General features: G+C 41.0%; 1 protein-coding gene across 2 annotated transcripts; it reads right to left on the minus strand.

Moving 5' to 3' along the window:
* Positions 1-5,231: 5,231 nt before the first annotated feature.
* On the minus strand, positions 5,232-14,068 carry slc35e4 (solute carrier family 35 member E4). 2 transcript variants are annotated; one of them, XM_061927244.2, is made up of 4 exons: positions 13,775-14,067; positions 13,578-13,694; positions 8,715-9,316; positions 5,232-6,348 (listed from the first exon to the last, which is right to left on the minus strand). In XM_061927244.2, the coding sequence occupies exons 3-4, from the start codon at positions 9,298-9,300 to the stop codon at positions 5,882-5,884; spliced, it is 1,053 nt and encodes a 350-aa protein (XP_061783228.1). In that variant the 5' UTR covers positions 9,301-9,316; positions 13,578-13,694; positions 13,775-14,067; the 3' UTR covers positions 5,232-5,881. The 2 variants fall into 2 exon arrangements, with proteins under 2 accessions (XP_061783228.1, XP_061783229.1); XM_061927245.2 differs by lacking the exon at positions 13,578-13,694 and having other exon boundaries at positions 13,775-14,068.
* Positions 14,069-14,618: the final 550 nt, after the last annotated feature.

The raw sequence follows: 14,618 nt of genomic DNA on the forward strand, positions 1-14,618 counted from the left end.
TTTGTCTTGAGTAAAAACATTTTAGTGTGTTTGTGGCATTTTGGCAGTCATTTCACTCCATTAATTGATGGCACAAAAGAAGAAAGTGACAAAGCGGTTGTATCAGTCGATGTACGTGTGCCAGGTCATTTATTACTAATGATGAAACAGCAGATTGTGTTTGCCCCTTAACCACAAAATGAAAACATTCTATAGGAAGGCATGAATGTCGGGATAAGGCGTGATGCATTCATGAAGCGGTACCACAGTAAAACATCCAATAAAATAACACGTACAATCACTACACTCAGGAAGAAAAGGGGTTGAATTAAACCTGGTCAGTGCGCCGCACATTCCAAAATGTCAGTAAATTGCTGCCTTTCAAATGTTTTATGCTTGAACGACTGGTTAAAATGACTCATTTCTGAGGTATTCAGTAGCGCATTGATACATGACAGCCATGTTTTTATTGCCATGCACAGTGAAATGGGTGCGTCTAACCTTTAAGGATTAGCAGTCGGTACGCTACACTGCAGAACACGAGGTACCGGTAATCAAAAATAATAAACGTCATGGCTTTTCTCTTTCTCTGGTGTGGAACCAGTTTGACAACACAAAACAGTGCAATGAAAACGCTACAACAGAAGTAAACATTTGGCATACCGTATCTGTATCAACATTCCCCCGTAAAAGACAGCAGCATTCCGCCTGACTACAACAAACTAGTGCAGTAACCGGTAATAACAGGTTTGTCCACGCTACATCATCAAATAGTAAGGGTGTAACGGTGCGTGTATTTGTATTGAAGCGTTTCGGTACGGGGGTTTCGGTTCGGTTCGGAGGTGTACCGAACGAGTTTCCAAACGAACATATTACGTGGTTGTGTAATAATTCACACCGAGGCACAACACACGGCAATGCTGGCAGCAACCAGACTACGACAACAAAGCGAAAGCGGTTTGCCGACATTATTCAGCAGCTGCTTCTGCCAACACGTCAAACATGCTAATCCATTTGAAGAGTCACCACCCCCAAGTGAATATCGCTTCAACGACGAGAAAGACGAGCGTGGTGCAAACACAGCATTCAAGCAGCCTCTCCTCGGCGAGTCAGGCAGGGCTAAAGCAATAAAAACTGTTTTTATAGGAGCAGATTTAAAGGGGAACATTATCACTAGACCTATGTAAGCGTCAATATATACCTTGATGTTGCAGAAAAAAGAGCATATATTTTTTTAACCGATTTCCGAACTCTAAATGGGTGAATTTTGGCGAATTAAACGCCTTTCTGTTATTCGCTCTCGGAGCGATGACGTCACAACGGGAAGCAATCCGCCATTTTCTCAAACACATTACAAATCAGCTCTGTTATTTTCCATTTTTTCGACTGTTTTCCGTACCTTGGAGACATCATGCCTCGTCGGTGTGTTGTCGGAGGGTGTAACAACACGGACAGGGACGGATTCAAGTTGCACCAGTGGCCCAAAGATGCGAAAGTGGCAAGAAATTGGACGTTTGTTCCGCACACTTTACCGACGAAAGCTATGCTACGACAGAGATGGCAAGAATGTGTGGATATCCTGCGACACTCACAGCATATGCATTTCCAACGATAAAGTCAAGGAAATCTGCCGCCAGACCCCCATTGTATCTGCCGGAGTGTGTGAGCAATTCAGGGACAAAGGACCTCGGTAGCACGGCAAGCAATGGCGGCAGTTTGTTCCCGCAGACGAGCGAGCTAAACCCCCTATCAACCCTAGCTTCCCTGGCCTGCTGACATCAACTCCAAAACTGGACAGATCAGCTTTCAGGAAAAGAGCACAGATGAGGGTATGTCTACAGAATATATTAAATGATGAAAATTGGGCTGTCTGCACTCTCAAAGTGCATGTTGTTGCCAAATGTATTTCATATGCTGTAAACCTAGTTCATAGTTGTTAGTTTCCTTTAATACCAAACAAACACATACAAATCGTTGGTTAGAAGGCGATCGCCGAATTCGTCCTGGCTTTCTCCCGTGTCGCTGGCTGTCGTGTCGTTTTCGTCGGTTTCGCTTGCATACGGTTCAAACCGATATGGCTCAATAGCTTCAGTTTCTTCTTCAATTTCGTTTTCGCTACCTGCCTCCACACTACAACCATCCGTTTCAATACATGCGTAATCTGTTGAATCGCTTAAGCCGCTGAAATCCGAGTCTGAATCCGAGCTAATGTCGCTATAGCTTGCTCTTCTTTCCGCCATGTTTGTTTGTGTTGGCTTCACTATGTGACGTCACAGGAAAATGGACGGGTGGTTAAAATCAGGCACTTTGAAGCTTTTTTTAGGGATATTGCGTGATGGGTAAAATTTTGAAAAAAACTTCGAAAAATATAATAAGCCACTGGGAACTGATTTTTAATGGTTTTAACCATTCTGAAATTGTGATAATGTTCCCCTTTAAACACTACATTTTGATCCACTTCTTCTTTCTGCAGACAATGTGGATGAACTGACTTGAAACTGTTTAATGTTGCACTTTTTATATGTAGAAGAAAAGTTTTGTCATTTTATTTAATCTGAGCAACAACTTGAGGCAGTTCAATGTTGATTAACGTGGACCCCGACTTAGACAAGTTGAAAAACTTATTGGGGTGTTACCATTTAGTGGTCAATTGTACGGAATATGTACAGTACTGTGCAATCTACTACCGTATTTTTCCGACTATAAGTCGCAGTTTTTTTCATAGTTTGGCCGGGGGTGCGACTTATACTCAGGAGCGACTTATGTGTGAAATTATTAACACATTAGCGTAAAATATCTAATAATATTATTTAGCTCATTCACGTAAGAGACTAGACGTATAAGATTTCATGGGATTTAGCGATTAGGAGTGACAGATTGTTTGGTAAACGTATAGCATGTTCTATATGTTATAGTTATTTGAATGACTCTTACCATAATATGTTACGTTAACATACCTGTTGGAATAATTGTTTGTAAGTTATCACAAAAGAAACATTGTATTACATTATGCTCCTGATAAGAAAATGAAGGCTGTCTTTCGAGGCCTAACAAGAGGAAGAAGGCTCGTGAAACTCCACTGTGATTTCAACACGGACAGATGGCAGGATCTGCTCAACTTCCAGAGGAACTCTCTTTGAAGTGTTAAACAAACTCTCTTTGAAGTATTTCACAAACTCTCTTCCAACTATTTGGTAACCGAGGTCTACGCTATTTACGACCCGCTGCCCTCTTGAAGTCGCTGTGGTCAGGAGACGGGAGGGGTTATCCATTGTCCTCCAACACCTGCCCCAGCTGGATCCAGGAAGAGCCCAAGCCCGAGACACCCTCTTCTTGGTCTTCAATGTGACCGAAAACAATGACTGTTTTACATACTTCCCATTCCTGCTGTGACATGTGTTGGTGCGTGAACATTGAACATCTAAATAAAAGAGGAGACGAAAACCTTCTTCGTCAGAGCGTGCTAAGACACTGTAAGAGGTTACAGGTCAACGCCGTCTCTCCTCAGTTGAGTCCAAATTTAATTCTGTCTCTGTTTGATTCCTTGCCTTTTGTCTTGTTTAATAGATGTCCTCAGTGTTTGAACGTGACAATACCAGTTGGTTATTTATGCCTCATATAACGTACACTTATTCAGCCTGTTGTTCACTATTCTTTATTTATTTTAAAATTGCCTTTCAAATGTCTATTCTTGGTGTTGGCTTTTATCAAATACATTTCCCCCAAAAATGCGACTTCTATGTTTTTTTTCCTTCTTTATTATGCATTTTCGGCCGGTGCGACTTATACTCCGAAAAATACGGTATAGTGTTCCCAATGTTAAAAGGATAAAGCCATTGTTTGCAAATTTGGTAAATAAATAACCAAAAAAATTAATATTTTGTTGTTTTCTTACTGTACCGAAAACTAACCGAACCGTGACCTCTAAACCGAGGTACGTACAGAACCGAAATGTTTGTGTACCGTTACACCCCTATCAAATAGAATGAGAAAGAGAGTCCAAATGTTGGACTGGTGCGAGACAACAATGCCATGGCGATTCAAATATAATAAATACTTTTTTTTTTTTTTTTTTTGCTTACATATTCAAAAGAGTGGCGATAAATGGTTCGTTCATAAAATGTCCATAAAAACCATATTTAAATAGGCTTTGTCCAGCAGGAGTCCGCTTGGGAGATGTGCTGTAAATTGTACTAAACGTCCTTTAGTGTGAAGTGACACTGTTGGATCCAAGACGGCCACTCCAGACGCTGAAGTGACAGAAATAATTGAAGGAAATCTCCAGAGACCCGTGCACTCGATTTGGAACTCCGAATGTGGGTCCGTCTCGAGCAGGACACGGGACTCCTTTTTTGTTTGTGCTTAAAGAGGGAGGGGGTTGACACATTTCCCAGGTCAAGGCAAAAGCAGGGAGTCGTGGTTCACTCCAGGTTAGATAGCATTTTAACCAGTTGCACGACGTCCACTGCTGAGGCGCTCCACTCACAGTGGAGTGGGAGGGACAAGTAGACGCCAGGTATCCAGGGAGTCGAAGTGTGCTCGTGTGTGTTGATGTCGGAGTGCAAATAAAAGGAGAGGAAGGGCTTGCCATTTTGTCAAATCAAGTAAATAAATTTTTTAAAAAAGGCCATTGTTTCTTCCAGCCTCCGTGGGACAGTACAATGGCACAGTGAGGAGGGGATGACTACTCTGGCCATACTTGCCAACCTTGAGACCTCCGATTTCGGGAGGTGGGGGGCAAAGTTGGGGGTGGGGCGGGGGTGTGGTTGGGGGCGGGGGGCGTGGTTGGGGGCGCGGTTAAGAGGGGAGGAGTATATTTACAGCTAGAATTCACCAAGTCAAGTATTTCATATATATATACAGGATATATATATATATATATACATATATATATATATATATATATATATATATATATATATATATATAATATATATATATATATATATATATATATATATATATATATATATATATATATATATATATCCTGAAAATATGCAAACAAAACTGTGTTTAGATAATTGATACTTCAAACTTGCATAAATAAATCTTAAGGAATATAACATAACTTGGCTTCTGAGAGCTTCAAAGTGTAATGAATAAAATGCTAAAGTTATTGATAAACAAGCAATTATTTTAATAATTAAATATGGTCATTTTAAATGAATTATTATGATCATTTAAAATGAATGATTTCAAATATGTTTATTTTAATGTATAATTCTATGGCTGGATGTAATAAGGAGTCAGAAAAAAATACAAATAAAAATACAATTAATTTTGATGTTTTTAGCAAAATATAGTAAAAATGTATTTAGTTTCGTTTTTTTAAATTAATAAATATATTTATTTTTAGGTAAGATAAACATAATAATACAATTTATCTCTAGTCTGGATGATTTAGTTCTTGTCACCCTGTTGTCCTCCCGTCTCTTCCCCGATAATGGCTCCATGAGCTGGGCAAACGCCTGGAGATGCCCTACGTCAACAACACGGTCGGCGGCCCGTCGGTGCGCAGCTCGTACATCGCCGCCCTCTACTTCACCCTCAGCAGCCTGACCAGCGTCGGCTTTGGCATTGACGCCGAGAAGATCTTCTCCATCTGCACCATGCTCATCGGCGGTATGCCGGACGCCTCGTGTGGAATAACGTGATTGTGCAGGCACGCTGTTTATATCGTGGGAAAGCGGACGTGAAAAAAGGTTGTCCTCACTCAGGTCTGCATGGAGCTGGAGGGGGCGTGGCCTCCAGCTTCGGCTAAAAATCGGGAGATTTTTGGGAGAATGTTTGTCTTTCGAGAGAGGCGCTGAATTTCGGGAGTCTCCCGGAAAATTCGGGAGGGTTGGCAAGTATGACTCTGGCACAACATCACCTTATAAGGTCAGCTGCTTCCTGGAGCTCAGGCTGTCTTGTCCGCCTCTGTTCTTTGCGTCTCGTCCCTCTCCGGCGCGCCGTTCGCCTTGGCTCTGCGCGTGTCCATGTAGCGGACGATGAGCTCAGAGTTCTGATAGATGAGCATGCCGGAGAGCGTGAGCGCGGCTCCGGCGCAGCTCAGGGCGGACAGCTCCGTGCCGAACAGCAGCTGGGACAGCAGCAGGTTGCCCACCACGTTGAGGTTGCCCAGGATGTGCAGGGTGACGGCGGAGGTGAGCGTGATGACGCAGCAGCTGGCCAGGTTGTACAGCACCGAGCCCAGGCAGCTGAGCAGGATGAAGAGCCACAGGTGCCGGTCGTAGTGGAGCGGCGACTCCAGCAGGGCCCAGTTCTCCAGGGCCAGGGCTGCCAAGGCCAGGATGCAGAAGCTGGGGATGGACATCAGGTAGAGCAGGAAGACAGAGTTGATCTTCTCCTCCTGGAGGAGAATGCCTGTGGGGAGGAGACGTGTACAGTAGAGTTAAAAAAGTCATGCAGCATTAAAAAGTGATGTAACAATTGAAGGAAGGGCCTCAGTATTATGGATGGGAATCTTTGGGCATCACACCAATCCATTCAATTCTTGCGGGTAACGATTAGATACAGAATTGATTCTCGATTCAAAATCAATACTTTTTTTTGGGGCGGCATAGCTCGGTTGGTAGAGTGGCCGTGCCAGCAACTTGAGGGTTCCAGGTTCGATTCCCGCTTCCGCTTTCCTAGTCACTGCCGTTGTGTCCTTGGGCAAGACACTTTACCCACCTGCTCCCAGTGCCACCCACACTGGTTTAAATGTAACTTAGATATTGGGTTTCACTATGTAAAAGCGTTTTGAGTAACTAGAGAAAAGCGCTATATAAATATAATTCACTTCACTTTTAATAACACTGGGTGCCAGTTCTATGATGAACTACATTCCTCCATAAAATAGATAACAGCTCTGACACATTTCTATATTACTTACAAGAAAACGATTTAATGAGTCACATGCAAAAAAAAAAAAATGATGTAAAAAAAAAATAAGTAAAAATAATTGTGCAAGTAAAAAATCCCAATTTGCACGTAAAAAATATTTTATTAATTAAAAATAAATTTTCTGCAAGTGAAAGGATTTTTTCTGCAAATAAAAAAATGTTTCGCAAGTATAAAAACACTTTTCTTTGATAAAAAAAAAACAATTTACAAGTAAAAACAACATTTTCTGCACATAAAACAACGATTTGAAAGTATAAAAACAATTTTATTCAGTTAAAAAATTATTTGCAAGTATAAAAACAATTTTCTTGAAGTTAAAATGACAACCAGTAATATTCCACCCTGCACAATTGGAACACTTGCACTCAGAGCACCTGTAAGTCACATTTTACAACAGGTGACCTGAGTCCATTTAACGGCCGTCAGAGCTACTGTTTGTCCGCCAAAAAATAAAGAAGAAGCATGATGGGGGATAAAATGGCGGACAGAAGAGAGGGGAAACAAGCTTAACCTGTAAGTTCCCCCTCTCTTCTGTCCACCATCTTTCTTCTTCACATGCAAAAAACGATTTTCTGCAGGTAAAAAAAATTGTGCAAGTAAAAAAAAGATTCACAAGTAAAAAAATATTTTATCAATTCTAAATACATTTTTTTGCAGGTAAAATATTTTTTCTGCAAAAAAAACAACGTATGAAAACAAGTAAAATATGCCTTTTGACATATCAGGGCCATTTAATGATGACTTGACATGAAATGATTACAATTGGCTCCTTTTAGCTAAGAAATCCAATTGAATTTTGTTAAAAAATAAAAAATATATATAACAAAAATAACACTAATAAATAAATAAAAAACCTAAATATGCTAGTACAAGCGTACATAAAATTTTTTTCAACCCTATTAATTTTTTTAACTTTCTTACAAACGGTGGAGGGCGGAGCATCGAAATGAAAACAATAACAAGATTTCAGGGCTTTAAATCTAATTTTGAAATGAGCATAACCCAGCTGAACTACTGTTATTAGTTATAGGGGTATTGGAAAAGAACATGATTTATTAATTCCTTTTGACATATCAGAGCCATTTAATGATGACTTGACATGAAATTATTACGTATGGCTCCTTTTGAATTTTGTTCAAAAATAAAAATAAAATATAACAAAAATAACAGTAAAAAATAAATAAAAAAACCTAAATATGCTAGTACAAGCGTACATACATTTTTTTTTCAACCCTATTCATTTGAACTTTCTTACAATTTTAAGAGAGGTGACCGAAAATACGTTTGTTTTAAACATATTTACTGCTTATATATCTTAAAAGCGACTAGATCCCTTTTATAAAAAAATATAAACAAAAATCACTGTACATATGTAAAATCATGAGAATCATTTTCACTGAAAAGAGTGCAAAGTTTAAACATATACAGTAAAGGCTAAAATTTGGACACACCTTCTCATTCAATGGGTTTTCTTTATTTTCATGACTATTTACATTGTAGATTGTCACATCAAAACTATGAATGAACACATGTGGAGTTATGTACTTTACAAAAAAAGGTGAAATAACTGAAAACATGTTTTGTATTCTAGTTTCTTCAAAATAGCCACCCTTTGCTCTGATTACTGCTTTGCACACTCTTGGCATTCTCTCCATGAGCTTCAAGAGGTAGTCACCTGAAAGGGTTTTCACTTCACAGGAGTCATAGTTTTCATGCCTTCAGTGACAATCTACAATGCAAATAGTCATGAAAATAAAAAAAAACGCATTGAAATGAGAAGGTGTGTCCAAACTTTTGGCCTGTGCTGTATGAAATGTAAAACTTTATGCTCAAGTTGTACTTACTCTGTTGGATGGACTTGACACCCCTAAACATGGTGGCCGCGATGACAAACAAACAGCCTGTCTGGTCGTACTGGACCTCCCCCATGATGCTGAAGGACGCCCCTAAGCAGATGGGCATCATGGCCGTGTACTTGAGGAAGTGATGCTGCTTGCCCAGGATCAGCGTGGAGATGGCCAGGGTGAAAAGTGGTGTGGTGGTGTAGATCATTTGTGCAAAGGACAGTTGGACATAGTTCAGGCCCATGTTGCCGAAGGCGATGCTGGCGCAGAACGTGAGACTCAACAGGAAGACTTTACATTTGGCGCCGGTGGTCAGGTCCTGCTCTCCCACGCCCGCGTGGCGGATCACCCGCAGCTTGATCAAGCCGTAGTCCACCACTATGGCGGTCAGCATGTGCAGAGCCGACAGCAGCAGCGGGTACCTGAAGTTGTAGACGGCGAAGATCCATTTGTTGAGGCTGGAGATGGTGGTGCCGGTCACCAGCCAAACAATGACGGCGGAGAGCAGGTGGAGCATCTCGGCTGGAGGCCGCCTTTTATCCGCTGTCGCCTCGTATTTAGAGACGCCATCGGTGCGGACCATCATCAAATCATTGTTGACGCTGCAGGGGAAGTAGAATGGGTGAAGTTAGCAGAGCTCTGTGCTTTATTTTCAAATGTCTACTCCCCTCGCCATCTATTTTTATTCACATTTCAAAACAAACATTCAGTTTTTATGTTTTTAAAATGTCAAAATTATAGGGGTGTAACGGTACGTGTATTTGTATTAGGGCTGCAACTAACGATTCATTTGATAGTCGATTATTACTTCGATTAATAGATAAATAATCGGATAAAAGAGACAAACTACATTTTTATCCTTTCCAGTATTTTATTGGAAAAAAAACAGCATACTGGCACTAGGGATGATGTTCGAAACCGGTTCTCCCGGTTGTTCAATAAGAAAAGAACCGATTCCATGGACTCGAAATCCCTTTTTTTTTGTCCTGTCCAGCTTCTCAGGCAAATCATATAGTAGATGTAGATGCCCATATCGGCTGTTCAGATTTACTTTACAAAAGAGAAGTGTAGGATACTTCCTTTGTTGCCTTATTTGTATTTGACTTTATTAAATGTATTTACATTATCATTTGATGCAGGAGGGGATAGAAAGAGAAAAAAAAGGAAGACAGAGGGGGGAATTGTGGGGACAAGAGGGGGATTAGACAGAGAGACAAAAACAACAACAGCAAACACATCAACAACAACAACAATAGAGCAACATCAGCAAATAGGATATGTACAAATATGATGGTAAAAGTGATAGCAAAGAAGCAATTAGCGAAATAAATAATCATACAGAAATGACAATGAGCATTATTACACTACAAATGGAGCAATACAAACACCAATAGAAATAGCGCTATTGATCATGAACAATACCAATAATTTACCTTCATTATCATCAATACAGTTGTTCAAATGCAACAATACATATACGTCATGATAACTTGAGATACAAAAGAATGCAGAAAAATGCAGGAGAATAAAGAGAAGCAACCTATATTAACCTTGTAGATTGTTATGTTACTGTATATATTTGTTTTTCTGAAAAATTTCACTTAATATACTTTGGGTAACAACAGTCAATATTTATTTATTTTATTTTATTTTTTTAGGGGGTAACAACAGTCAATATTTATTTATTTTATTTTATTTTTTTCTTATAAAATAAAAGTGAGTTTTTGCTAAACCAAATATTGTGTTTGATATTGTTTTTTTCCATATACAACAACCTATCTGGATTCGATAAGAGAATCGATAAGGAATCGGTTCGATAAGAGGATTCGATAATGGGATCGAACTCGATAATTTCTTATCAAACATCATCCCTAACTGGCACCATACTTATTTTGATTATTGTTTCTCAGCTGTTTGTACATGTTGCAATTTATAAAAAAATAAAATAAATAAAAAAATTAAAAAAATTGCCTCTGCGCATGCGCATAGCATAGATCCAACGAATCGATGACTAAATTAATTGCCAACTATTTTGATAATCGATTTCAATCGATTTAATCGATTACCGTATTTTTCGGAGTATAAGTCGCACCTGCCGAAAATGCATAATAAAGAAGGAAAAAAAACATATATATATATATAAGTCGCACTGGAGCCCGGCCAAACTATGAAAAAAACTGCGACTTATAGTCCGAAAAATAGGGTAGTTGTTGCAGCCCTAATTTGTATTGAACCGTTTCAGTACGGGGGTTCCGGTTCAGTTCGGAGGTGTACCGAACGAGTTTCCACACGGACATAGTAAGTAGCGTAACGCACGTTGTGTAAACAATGCACACCGAGGCACAACACACGGCATGCTAGCAGCTAACGGGCTAGGATAGACTGACCATACGTCCTCTTTTCACCGGACATGTCCTCTTTTGCGGAGCTGTCAGGGCGGAGTTTCTTAAATGCCTCAAATGTCCGGCATTTTGAGTTAGGGTTGCGTGTATTTTCAATGTACGTTTGGGGTTAAGAAGGGGTTAAAAACAAAACAAATTGTGAAGGTGTGCCAGCAGCATTGGTGAGGAAGGGGCAGAGACAGAGAGAGAGAGAGAGAGAGAGTTATGATAAACGCGCATGCGTCGCCGGGCTCTGCTTTTTATCCATAGATTTATCACATTTAATGTTTTATTATCTATAGCAGGGGTGTCAAAAGTGTGCCCCGGAGGCCCACAGCTAATGTTTTAAAGGCCCACGGCACATTCTAAAAATACTATTAAAATAAAAAACATAACAAAAGTGAAATGAAAAAGCTTAAAGGTTAAATGTAATTTAGAAAAAGTTGCAATGTTGACTAATAAAAAAAAAGCAGTTTTTTTCTCTTTCAATCTGTCATTGCTCAAAACATAATATTGAATCAAAATCAATGTTATTATGAATTATTGACCTATCCAAGGTTCCCATTACTACACATCAAATATTCCACTAAGAAAAATATTTTTGGTGGAGGATTTTGCAAATTTGGTAAATAAATAACACCAAAAATGTATATTTTGTTTTCTTACTGTACCGAAAATGAACCAAACCGTGACCTCTAAACCGAGGTACGTACCGAACGAAATTTTTTTTACCCCTACAAAATTATATCACTTAATTTAGCTTCTGTAGCATGAGTTTGTCTGTGTTAATGACATATGCTTTAAGAAGCTGATTTTGACTGATTTCATGCATTTTTGGTGCGATTAACATCTGGTGTTGAATGCATGATTGTTGCCATTGGTTGCATAAATACAAAATGCAAACATAGAACAGCAAAAATGTTGACGCCAGCTTAGGTTTCACAATGACTTGATACACTCTATTGCCAAAAGTATTTGGCCACCCATCCAAATGATGAGATTCAGGTGTCCTAATCACTTGGCCCGGTGTATAAAATCCAGCACTTAGGCATGGAGACTGTTTCTACAAAAATCTGTGAAAGAATGGGCCTCCCTCAGTGATTTCCAGCGTGGAACTGTCATAGGATGCCACCTGTGCAACAAATCCAGTCGTGAAATTTCCTCGCTCCTAAATATTACAAAATCAACTTTATTATAAGAAAAGTGAAGAGTTTGGGAACAACAGCAACCAAGTTGTAGGCCACGTAAACTGACAGAGAGAGGTCAGCATAGTGCAAAGACTTTCTGCACAGTCAGTTGCTACAGAGCTCCAAACTTCATGTGACCTTCCAATTAGCCCACGTACAGTACGCAGAGAGCTTCATGGAACAGGCTTCCATGGCCGAGCAGCTGGATCTAAGCCATACATCACCAAGTCCAATGCAAAGCGTGGGATGCAGTGGTGTTAAAGCACGTCGCCACTGGACGCCTTCTCTGGAGTGATCAATCACGCTTTTCCATCTGGCAACCTGATGGACCGGTTTGGAGGTTGACAGGAGAACGCTACATTTCGGACTGCAATGTGCCGAGTGTGAAATTTGGTGGAGGAGGAATTATGGTGTGGGGTAGTTTCTCAGGAGTTGGGCTTGGCCCCTTAGTTCCAGTGAAATAAAATTTAAATGTTTCAGAATACCAAAACATTTTGGACAATTCCATGCTTCCATGTAAGAGGGATGTGTGCTATGGCTATGAGTTGTTTTTCCCTTGGCCTCAGTCTGGACCCCCTCTCCAGGGGCCCAGGCTTAGACCCATTTTTTAATTTTTTTCCCCTCATTGTTTACCTGTATCTCAGCTTTTTTGTAAGGGGCGCCGGAAGTTGGCAGACCCGTCAGTCTCCCTGTAATGTTGGTCTGATCTTGAATGGGATTGTGCTGAAAATTTAAATTTCCCTCTTATTTTGGAGTGGGCTCCTTCCTCTTCTAACATGACTATGCACCGGTGCACAAAGCAAGGTCCATAAAGACATGGATGACAGAGCCTGGTGTGGATGAACTTGACTGGCCTGCACAGAGTCCTGACCTGAACCCGATAGAACACCTTTGGGATGAATTAAAACGGAGACTGAGAGCCAAGTGACCTCACCAATGCGCTTTTGAAAGAATGGTGGACAATTCCTATGAACACACTCGACAACCTTGTGGACAGCCTTCCTAGAAGAGTTGTAATCCCCATCATATTGAACCCTATGGGTTAGGACTGGGATGGCACTCCCAAGTTCATATGTGAGTCAAGGCAGGTTGGCCAAATATTTTTGGCAACATAGTGGTGACGTCATATCCCAGTCTCCCCTGACAGGTGTTTTCGAGCAAAAACGAGCTGGCTATTTATACACCAATGGAACGCCGCCACTAGCTGCCACGCTCTTCTAGTGGAAGTCGCTTACACAATAGACCACATATCTTTAAACGCTATTATTAACAGAATATAGTTGCAAAACACTTACCTTATTTGACCTCTGCGCCAGCCTGGCTTGTGCGTGCATCATGCTAACGTTGTTAGCTCGCTGTCACAAACAGGCACGGGCAGTCTGCTAGTGTTAGCTAGCATTAGCACCGAGCTCCTTTCGGGGTTTTAAACAATCAGCGGTTATTTAAATGTTGTTTTTCCTCCTAGAAAGGTGCAACATTCACGGCGCGTTACCTTGTTCTTCGACGGGCCACTTGACGGAAGTGGATGGGTGGTTTGACAACATCACTCGGCTGGAAGGAGTCTCTCGCCGCGCTGTCATGAGGCAAGTGGTTACGTCATGGTGTTGACGTCATGGCGGCGTCTTTTTCCTAGACGGGACACTGCACCAATTTTTGTCAGTGTTTTTTGTCACATACTACAGATAATACACCACCTTTTTACGAGTATTTCCTTATTATTATTAACAGGACCTGAGTTTATGTCAGGCATACTTGCCAACCTTGAGACCTCCGATTTCGGGAGGTGGGGGCGTGATTGGGGGCGGGGCTAAGAGGGGAGGAGTATATTTACAGCTAGAATTCACCAAGTCAAGTATTTCATATATACATATATATATATATTAGAGATGCGCGGTTTGCGGGCACAACCGCGGAGTCCGCGGATTATCCGCGGATCGGGCGGATGAAATTAAAAAAAATTAGATTTTATCCGCAGGTCGGGTCGGGTCGGGTCGGGCGGTTGAAATAAAAAAAAAAAAGATTTTAAATAGATTCAGGCGGGTGGCAGTTAAACCAATTCGGAAATATATATACATAGTTAAATGTTGTTACCCACATACGAAAAACGAGCAGGCACCTGCTGCATATGCCACAACAGAAGAAAAAAAAAAGAAAAGAGATGGACACTTTTACGGAGGGGAGAAGGGACGCCTCGCCGGGGTCCGGGACCGAGGCCCCTTCCCCCGAGAGGGCCCCACCGGGAGCCGTAGCTGAGGCGATCCGCGAGAAGGGCCCGACGCACGTCCAGGGTCACCACCGCGCCCACCGCACCGACACCCCGCCTCGTCCGCCTTCGC

This window comes from Nerophis lumbriciformis, linkage group LG32, assembly GCF_033978685.3.
Source record: "Nerophis lumbriciformis linkage group LG32, RoL_Nlum_v2.1, whole genome shotgun sequence".
In the NCBI taxonomy this organism is placed as follows: Eukaryota; Metazoa; Chordata; class Actinopteri; order Syngnathiformes; family Syngnathidae; genus Nerophis; species Nerophis lumbriciformis.

Bases quoted from the DNA above. Each gene is read 5' to 3' on its own strand.
- slc35e4 (XM_061927245.2), bottom strand. From the start codon at position 9,300: ATGATGGTCCGCACCGATGGCGTCTCTAAATACGAGGCGACAGCGGAT. The intron at 6,349-8,714 runs GTAAGTACAACT...TCCTCCCCACAG, and splicing joins TGTCAAGTCCATCCAACAGA to GCATTCTCCTCCAGGAGGAG.